The sequence below is a fragment of the Cucurbita moschata genome, unplaced genomic scaffold (assembly GCF_002738365.1).
Source record: "Cucurbita moschata cultivar Rifu unplaced genomic scaffold, Cmos_1.0 Cmo_Scf00009, whole genome shotgun sequence".
In the NCBI taxonomy this organism is placed as follows: Eukaryota; Viridiplantae; Streptophyta; class Magnoliopsida; order Cucurbitales; family Cucurbitaceae; genus Cucurbita; species Cucurbita moschata.
In genome coordinates this window covers 917,163-926,240 of record NW_019268525.1, presented here as the reverse complement: position 1 = coordinate 926,240, position 9,078 = coordinate 917,163, and the positions used below count along the sequence as shown (strand labels likewise).

The window sequence follows — 9,078 nt, the reverse complement described above, 5'->3', positions numbered from 1 at the left end:
TTTTTTTTTTTTTTTTTTTTTTTTTTTTTTTTTTTTTTTTTTTCAGGCGAAGACTAGATCTCCTCAGTCTACTCTTAGTGGGTTTGGGAGTTGGTCGGCTTGGAGTTCGGTGTCCAGCGACGGCAGCCCAAACGGGCCATCTCAGGCGCCGTCGCCGCCGGTAACCCCTTTTGGCAGCGATGACAACACTTGGGATCTTATCTATGCTGCTGCGAAACAAGTTGCTAGGCTCAAAGTGAACAATAGCAGAGATGGGGTTATTGGTCCTTCTCAAAGTTCGTCAAATCTTGTTTCTTCTGTCAAAGACGTTGGATTTTATTCCCACGCTCCGCAGGTGAAGTTCATTAGCTTCGGTTTTTCACTCCCATGTTCTCTGTTTTGCTGTGTTTTTTGATCTGAAGTTGTTCGACTCTGTTTTTTGTTTCCTCTGTTTCAGTTTGGAACAGAGCTTCCGATTCGTAAACCGGAGAGCAGTGTCAACTGGGGAAGACAAGTGAAGGCTGAGAATCAGCGGATCCATTGCGGAGGCGGAGATTTTCATCATAAAAATGGGAGAATTGTTGTTCGTCCTGTAGATTTTTCTCAATCCACATGGTCATCTATGCAACGCAATCACCAAAGAAACCCTTCTCAGTCGTGTGCTCCAGCCGTGCCCTCCACCTTCCATGGAGGCGGATCTGCCCCCAAAAAGGAATGCGCCGGAACGGGTGTCTTCTTGCCTCGTCGATACGACAACAACCCACCACAACCTCGCAAAAGAGCAGGTACTTTTAACAAATTGCAAACTTGGGTTCCTCAAATTTGAACATGAATTTTAATATTTGCTCTGTTCCTTCAGATTATGGCTCGATTGCTATGTTACCAAGGAGAAACGTACAGGACATGACCCGATCTGTTCCCCAAATGACGTCAAATCGCCGGAGCCAGGGTGAGCTCGTTGAAACGATTCACCAATCTGGAGATCTGTTAAATAGTAGTTTCCTAATAAGCTTTTAATTTTGGTTTCGCAGAAGCTATAATGGGTCAAAGAAACGCCATTTTCGCAGAGCAGAGGCTAAGCTATTCCCGGCCGGCTGAGAGAGGCAAAAGCTATGAGTTTCTTCTTCCTCAGGAGTGGACATACTGAATTAACACTAATGAAATCTGAATGTAGTTCAAGTGTTTTTTTAGATTAGTGAACTATAAAGAAATGAATTAAGGGTTGTAATTTAAGAAGGGAAAAGGGGATTGTTTGCAGGACTTCAGTTACCAGTTAGTTTTTTATAGATGAAGGACCGAGTATGCAGTGTTCATCATTCTTCAGACAGCGCGGAAAGAGAAAAGGATATTTATTGAACAATGGGGTTTTAGGAAACGAGTGAAAGAGAGATTGTAATAATTTTTGTGGGTTTCTTAATTGAAATACATAGCTATAGCTATTAACCCTTCTAAGACTAATAAATTATTTGTTGATTTATCATTAGAAGCAGAGTTTATTCCACTGAATTTTCAATTGTATGAACCTTAAACTCGAACATAATATATTCTTGACCAAGAGGTCGAAGATTCGGGCCTCCTCATCTCCATTTGCATAATCCATCAGATAAAACATATATTACTTTCAACAAGGTCAAAAGTTCCAACATTCTATAACGTTAAAAGTGCAATCTTGATCATCACAATTCTTGAATTCCAAAAGAAAAAAGAACCATGAATTCCAAAAGAAAAAAGAACCATATCATTTTCACATCAGATATTCAAGGAAGACTACATTACAAATTAAAGTCGAACACTATTCTAAAGATAAGGACTAATAAAGATACACTCGTTTGTTAATCTAGGCATAGTTTAGTGGTTAATGAGGCATAAACCGATGAGCCTCACGACTAATCTCAATGATACTAACTTCAAGTGAGTGTTCGAGATAATTTGTGCATACTTCTATCAATCTTAGATAATTGCCTAAGTTGCTAAGAAACTTGCAGAATATTAAAGGTTAGGTAGGTGGTCATGCCCATACCATCTGTCCATGCCAACCGTATGTTTTATGAATAGTTTTTTGTCGGAGAAATGGGACTGTCCTCAGTACTTAAACAGGAATGGCATCCATTTCAATCTGGATCTAGGATGTTGGTTCAAATTTCATGGAATGGATCTAAACTGATAAACAATTATAAAGTAAAGCATTACAAGAACATCAAAATCTAGTTTATATAATTAAAGAGTGTACCAAATCTTCTGCTGCTGCCCTTCTTAAAGGCTATTCACTCTACTTGGTGTAATTCAACCATAAAATCTACTCTTCACGACCAAAAGTATGATATTATGTCATCTATTTAGTTAGTTGGGATTGTTCAAATCTATCTTACCTAACTATACTCACCCCACTTTTTTTTTTTTTTTTCCATGATCCTAGCAGTGATTTGACCAAAAGCTTGTCTACAATTGTTGCTTCAGAATGAAGATTTAAAGCTTGATGTGAAATTTACTCAACCTTTCACTATACCTTTTCTACTGTTTCCATACGTAGGCAAAAGCAAAAGATGTGCAAATCTTATCTGATTTGACAAACGGGTAGTTCATCCCCATAAAATCTACTTGATTCTGACTCCATTTGCTACTTAGGTCGAATGTCAGTTGGGGAAGAGAATGAAACATTCTTTATAAGGGTGTAGAAACATCTCCCTAGCAGACGCGTTTTTGAAAACCTCGAGGGGAAACTCAAAGAAGACAGTATTTGCTAACAATGGGCTTAAGCTGTTCCAAATGGAATTAGAGCCAGACACCGGGCGAGGTGCCAGCGAGGAGGCTGAGCCCTAAAGGGAGTGGACATGAGGCGATGTGCCAGCAAGGACGCTGAGCCCCAAAGAGGGGTGGATTGGGGGGTCTCACATCGATTGGAGAAGGAAACGAGTGTCAACGAGAACACTAGGCCCCAAAGAGGGGTGGATTGGGGGGTCCCACATCGATTGGAGAAGGAAACGAGTGCCAACGAGGACGCTGGGCCCTGTAGGGAGGTGAATTGTGAGATCCCACATCGGTTGGGGAGGAGAACGAAGCATTCTTTATAAGGGTGTGGAAACCTCTCCCTAATAGATGTGTTTTAAAAACCTTGAGAGGAAACCCGAAAGAGAAAGTCCAAAGAGAACAATATCTGCTAGCGGTGGGCTTTGGCTCTTACAATACCTCAAGCTAAAAGAGAAGCATAGTTCTAGAAAACAAACTTGCTCCAAACATGATAGATAAATTCCTTGATTAACATATACACTACCTTTTTCATATCATATTAATATATTACAGTGTTTGCATTATCTCTGTTACCAGACTGCAAATAGAACGCATATAATTAACGGAAATTGGTAGAGAAATACCTTGTGAGCTAATCCATGTTGAAGTTCCAGGAGTCTCTGCCCTTCAATTCTTTTCTTTCAGTTTGGTTCATTTATCATCTTCATCCCATCCATCTCTTCTCACTCTAACCCTCTCACCCTTGAAATGTATGTATTTCCATTTGCAGCCATATCTTTTATACACCATTTTCCCGTTTTCTTCTTGACCTAGTTTTCGAAAGGCGTGGGCTACTCTTCTAACTGTGTCTTCATCTGGCCTTACTCCCAACTCCTCCATGTCTGCAAATATCTGTACCAAGAGATGGAAAAAATTGAAGCAGGTCATTGATATGGTATGAAGAGAAGATTGCATAGGGTGGTACAAGCGAGACGTGAGAGTCCCCATTCCCAATACCTCAATAATCTTATCTTGCAAGTCATGATGGTCATATAAAGAGATCATCCTAGAAAACAGTCGCTTAGAGATGGAACGAGTATGTGCATGCAAAATCATGTTCCATAAAGATTCGGCTTCATCCACCCTCTTGTCCATATCAAATGCCAGAAGAAGAGTGTCATAGGTACCCATTGTGGCACCTTGACCCTTGCTTAGCATCCACTTTGCCACCTGAGTAATAAGAAGCATTGATTGTATACAGAAACCTCTTCATAAATATTTATAACTCAAACTTTACAACGGAAAAGGAAGAACTTTAAGCAACCAACATAGGCAAAAGACAACAGATTTTTTTCTTCCAATTTTTCTTGTTAATCTGAAATAATCTTTTTTTAAGTTCGAACCTTCCCTAATCGAAGGGTTCCAACATCAACCCCTCCACCCATTCAAACCAGTGAGAACCCCCACTCAGGTCACGAGCCCATGTTACCGAACTAGGCTAATCAGAGATGATCCTTTCACATGCCAATCTCACAAGTAACTTGCAAGTCCAACACTGAGGCTTCCAATGCCAGAAGTAGTTCGGTGTTATATTTCGACAAACATTTTTCTCAAAGATAAGAACTCATTGCTGTTTCATCATTCCCAATTATGGAACCAACAACCATGAGTTCTCTGTCCATAAAGCTAAATCTAAAACAGGAATAATAAAATTTGATGTATCAACCACATCCGAAGTGTTGTCTTGTTTCTTGAGTCATATTTTAAGCACAAGGAAGTCTAAATGACCAAGTTTCAAGATCAAACTTCAATATAAAAACTGAACAAACCACAACTTATCAAATAAGTGCAAAACTAACAATCATGTTGGACACATATCGAACACTTGTTAGCACAATAGATATGAGCTAGATGTCACAACCCTGTGACACTAGACACTAATTGTACAAAAACAATATAAGTCCAACATTTTGTAAGACAAATAATTATTAAGTATATTAAATACATACATAAAAATATAGGACAATGAGTAAGAGTATACTTATTCATACTTGAATGACACGCTTCCATTGACTTCTCTTCCTCAGTATTCTTAAAGCTTTAGAAGCTGCAATCAATGGAAACTCCGTCTCCCAAGCTATCCACTTATTCAATTCTCCATATACAGCTTCTTTCTCATTGGGGCATTGGGAGACCTACAAGATGTTAAATATTCCCATTGTTTCCTCTCAATATTAGAAAGGCGCTAAGAGAGAAGATTCAACGAAATGCAGCTTACAATTCTAACAAGATTCAGAGCTTTTTGGCCAGAGCCAGCAGAATCTCTTTTCTTCCATAAATGGTGGGCCTCCTTCCCAACCTTCTTCTTAACAATACGTCTATATTTAACCAAAGCAACATCAGAATCAAAGTTCTGGGGTTGAAAGCAAAATCAGAAAGCAATATTAGAGAAGAAAAACAAGAACACCTCTCAGCTGTGGTGGAACCTGTAAGCGACTGCGCAGCTTGCTTGTGGACACACTTGACACTGGCAGCTCTAAATGCCAATTTGTTGTAATTGTAAATGCAAACTTTCTACAAGGGAAAGGGGAAAATTATGGGATTAAACACTTAGATCTTGTTGAAACGAAATTGGCGAAGTTGGAAGTTTCCTGCTTACCTTCGGCACGAGGGCATCGAACCCAGTTGAGCTTCCACGGTAAGCAAGCATCAGATTTTTCAAATTTCAGCGCTTAATGTATTGGGTATTAAGTATAATAAAGAAATTGAGCTGTGGCCGAAGGGGTTGATTCATTCAGGATAAAGAAGGGCTCTACGGCTGAGAACATATGCGAAACAACTACAGGAATTAAACAAAGCGCACCGAAGCTGGAGACATACAAAAACTCTACCTGCACAAGCTTTGGATGATGATCGTTCTTTCGGGAACGAACGAAACAGAAAATTGGAGCTAGCGGCTAGCGCCTTATCTTAGAGACAACCCAGGGAGAATTGTGCTGATTTAATTGAAGAAGGACCAAGAATTTTCAATTGTTTTGGGCCTCGATTTCAATGTCCTGCCCATGTATTTGTCAATCTCCGGGCTCAAAATATGTAGGCCTAAACTTCAAATAGTCAAAGTTCATGCTCTTCATGATCAACATTTAAATATTTCATTTCTATTTTCTTTTTTAATTCTAGTAATATTATTCGCTTTAGTCCATTATCTATAGGTATCAATCTCACAGTTTTAAAACGAGCCTATTATGGAGAGGGGGTCTAACCCTTTTTCGATCGGTGCCTAGTATCATCTAATCACTGGCTCTAATACCGAATGTAATGGTCCAAAAACCACTGCCAACAAATATTATCTGCTTTGCCCCTCGACCTTATAGTTTTAAACACATGTCTGTTAAGGAGAGGAAAACAAAACCGTAAACATTTCCACTCTCTTAAAAAATCACTCTCCAAACTAAAATAATAATAATATTAATAGTTAGCTCAAGATCGTAGTAATGTTTATAATATTAATTAGAAACTTTATTTGATAAAAGTAATAATAATCCGTTACATCAAACATAATTATTTAGGAATGTTTATATTTAGCTCATGAATTTGTCTACAAAATTATGACTTTCTATAATTGTATGATATTGTTACGGTCTTTTTTAAAAAGCTTTATATACCAATTTTTCTAATTTATAGACAAAATAATGAACGTAAAAAACTGCGGAACAGAAAATATAACTCTACTAATTTTCAGTGTTGGAGCAGTTGAAGAATGTGTATTGTTCATGGCGTTTAACGCACAATTTTAACCTTAAAAGGCATAGATGCTTGTCTCTTTTTTGTTCGTCCCATGAACGTGGGTTTTGTCTTTTCCATATTTTTTTCTACTTTATTACAACTAATATTGTTGTTCATTTTCACGTGTAGTTGACGTTGTGTAATTTTCTTCACCTTTCTATCTTTATTCCTTAATCCTACGGGTTCATGTACCATGAATAAATATACATGGATTTCATCAATATTGTATATCACACGAGCATAGATTGTTTCTCCAGTATGTTATATATGGACGCGTGCACCTCGATATTTTACGTGTTTTCTTCTTTTTTATTGGTTTTCGACAGCATGAACATGCACTAGTTGTAGTTAAGCCAAAGTATACGTATACAAGCTCATCTAATGGATTTGTACGTATATACACCAATCATGTATAGAAGAGTACTATACATTCAACTTTACTAAAAATAAATAAATAAATAAAGTCCAAAATAAAAGTAGATCTCACATCGTATATGTTAGCATTTTTCGACTCCAATAGTGGGGTCATTTATCGAGTATTTATCGAGTATTCTTGTCTAGCTAATTACATATTATTTTTAAAAAGAAAACTAAAAAAAAAAGGTTGAATTCATAATTGATAAATATATTGTCACAATCTTTTCAGATTTGTGGTTTCTATTCCAATCCCATATTGCAATGTTATTTAATGGCTAGAAGACTACGAAAATTCTTTTCTAGCATTCCACATTCAGAATTCTTAATTATAATAAAATTTTTGAATATATTCTCTGCCTTAATTAAATAGAACAAAAGATTTATTAATCCAGAGAGGGTTGGTTGATAGCCATGACAAAGATTCACTGACCATCTCCATAGAACATAAACGTGTAAATTTGTTGCACAACATTTAATGTTTCTTTGCAGCATTGTTGTTTATTTATGAAAAGCAAATTCTGATGAAAAGACCAGCTTCATGCGCTATGTTTAGACACAGTGTTGAGCAATAGATCTTTCTTTGCGCCCACGAACTTGTCCACCAACTGTCCGTTCTTGAAGAATTGAAACGATGGAAGGGCGCCCACTCCTAACTCATTGGCCACACTCTACAATGATAATCACAGTTATTGTTACGGTTGTTGCGTCCTAGAAGTAAGTGAATTTCTCAGATCGAAGAGTTTGGAACATACCATGAGTTCATCAACGTCGACTTTCAAGAACGTTACGTTATTGCACGATTTCTTTGCTAAATCGTCGAGCAGTGGAGCCATGGCACGACACGGGCGGCACCATGTTGCAGTGAAATTGACAACCAGCTGTTGAAAAGAATACTAGAATGAGATTTGTTGTATGCGTGGTGAAAAGAAAAAGGAAGGAAAAAAGTGTACCAGTTTGTTGTGTTGTTTGGCTTTGAGGAACTGTTGCTTCCATGAGCCAACTGTAGGGCAAGAAACCACTTTCCCCATGTCCGCCATTGAAGTCGCTTACAGAACAAAAGGAAAAGGAAAAGAAAGAAGAAATGGGAACTGTGTATTAAACTGAATGGAGAGTTGAGAGCTGAGCGGGTGAATTTATAGGAGTCGAAGAGGAGGGGATATTAAGAAATAGCGATGTGGGACTGGAGAATTTCAGGACCACGCAGCTCTGGAAAGCATCATTCGCCCGTTTCGTAGTTTATATATAAATATTTCAAATGCTTTACTCGTTTCCCCATTTTTTTATACATTGAATGGGTATTGTTTGTTTGACTTCTTTATGTATTTCAATATTTCAAAATGTTCTTCACCTTTGTAAAGAAGAGAAAGAATATGTCCCTTCTCTCTTTAAATCTTCTGATTGCTCCCACTCTGGCTAGCATTCATACGAGCTCAATAGGTAGCTCAATAAGTACTTTCATAAGAAGCTTAGAAGGAAGAGTCCAACGAGAACAATATTTGAGTAGTAATGAATTTAGACTATTATAAATGATATCAAAATCAAATATCTCAATGTGCCAACAAAGGATGTCAGTCCTAAGAGGGTGGACTTCCAAAGAATATGTCAGCGAAGACGCTGGACTTCCATAGATTATAGAATGCAATATTTGCTGGACTTTAAAAAAAAACGTGAATAGTGAGATTCCAAAGAGAACACTGTGTGTGTTTCTGACATTTAAAAGCAAGGAACAGAGTGTTGCGGTGCTTGTCGATGGATTTGGACGGAGTGTGAAGAACAGTGGAGGCCCAGTAGATTGTTGGAAGTTAATAACATTTAATTGGGCCTACGCTGTGACCTTTTATTGCTTCCAAGAAGGTTTGTGTAATAAGGGGCAGAATGATGGGGGAAATGGGGCCTCCCATGCCTCTGACTAATGGAAGACTTCCCTCCTCCCAAAAACATTATCATTTCTTTTCAAATACACCCAGACATGCACCAAATTTGTCACACCCCCACCATATTATAAAATATTTATTCAAATAATTAACCCTTGGTTTTCATCTTATGTTCAATTTTCGCATTTTAATCATAAAGTTTAGGCATTTCAACAACATGGGTCCAAACCAAAGACAAAATCATATTTAGGGGTTTTTTTGGTTTGGCTGCTTTTTTTTTTTTTTTTTTTTGGGT

The 9,078-nt window shown here is 37.7% G+C and overlaps 3 protein-coding genes across 5 annotated transcripts in view; 1 reads left to right on the top strand and 2 right to left on the bottom strand.

Moving 5' to 3' along the window:
* Positions 1-1,462, top strand: part of LOC111447530 — a 3,091-nt gene extending 1,629 nt beyond the window's left edge. Inside the window, exons 2-5 of the mRNA XM_023086749.1 lie at positions 47-334; positions 437-764; positions 839-928; positions 1,011-1,462. Coding sequence (XP_022942517.1) covers positions 47-334; positions 437-764; positions 839-928; positions 1,011-1,126 — 822 coding nt within the window. The 3' untranslated portion in view covers positions 1,127-1,462. The remainder of the gene's footprint in view (positions 1-46; positions 335-436; positions 765-838; positions 929-1,010) is intronic.
* Positions 877-5,738, bottom strand: LOC111447531 (pentatricopeptide repeat-containing protein At4g18975, chloroplastic). Of its 3 annotated transcripts, none has more exons than XR_002711286.1 (7): positions 5,366-5,738; positions 5,174-5,280; positions 4,985-5,084; positions 4,758-4,901; positions 3,724-3,936; positions 3,351-3,618; positions 877-963 (listed from the first exon to the last, which is right to left on the bottom strand). XR_002711286.1 is itself a non-coding variant. In XM_023086752.1 (7 exons), exons 2-7 carry the CDS (start codon positions 5,414-5,416, stop codon positions 3,418-3,420), a joined length of 816 nt encoding a protein of 271 aa, XP_022942520.1. In that variant the 5' UTR covers positions 5,417-5,524; positions 5,598-5,738; the 3' UTR covers positions 3,167-3,417. The 3 variants fall into 3 exon arrangements, 2 of the variants coding, with proteins under 2 accessions (XP_022942520.1, XP_022942519.1); XM_023086752.1 differs by lacking the exon at positions 877-963 and having other exon boundaries at positions 3,167-3,618; positions 5,366-5,524; positions 5,598-5,738; XM_023086751.1 differs by lacking the exon at positions 877-963 and having other exon boundaries at positions 3,167-3,618.
* Positions 5,739-7,277: 1,539 nt separating this feature from the next.
* Positions 7,278-8,311, bottom strand: LOC111447699 (thioredoxin H1-like). The gene is made up of 3 exons (XM_023086990.1): positions 7,860-8,311; positions 7,662-7,787; positions 7,278-7,577 (listed from the first exon to the last, which is right to left on the bottom strand). The coding sequence occupies exons 1-3, from the start codon at positions 7,944-7,946 to the stop codon at positions 7,446-7,448; spliced, it is 345 nt and encodes a 114-aa protein (XP_022942758.1). The 5' UTR covers positions 7,947-8,311; the 3' UTR covers positions 7,278-7,445.
* Between the last annotated feature and the right edge of the window lie 767 nt (positions 8,312-9,078).

Bases quoted from the DNA above. Each gene is read 5' to 3' on its own strand.
- LOC111447531 (XM_023086751.1), bottom strand. From the start codon at position 5,416: ATGCTTGCTTACCGTGGAAGCTCAACTGGGTTCGATGCCCTCGTGCCG. The intron at 3,937-4,757 runs GTATGAATAAGT...CTTATTACTCAG, and splicing joins AATGGAAGCGTGTCATTCAA to GTGGCAAAGTGGATGCTAAG. The intron at 3,619-3,723 runs GTATTGGGAATG...CTCTTGGTACAG, and splicing joins TGCAAGATAAGATTATTGAG to ATATTTGCAGACATGGAGGA.
- LOC111447699 (XM_023086990.1), bottom strand. From the start codon at position 7,946: ATGGCGGACATGGGGAAAGTGGTTTCTTGCCCTACAGTTGGCTCATGG. The intron at 7,788-7,859 runs GTACACTTTTTT...TCTTTTCAACAG, and splicing joins CCAAACAACACAACAAACTG to CTGGTTGTCAATTTCACTGC. The intron at 7,578-7,661 runs GTATGTTCCAAA...TTATCATTGTAG, and splicing joins TCGACGTTGATGAACTCATG to AGTGTGGCCAATGAGTTAGG.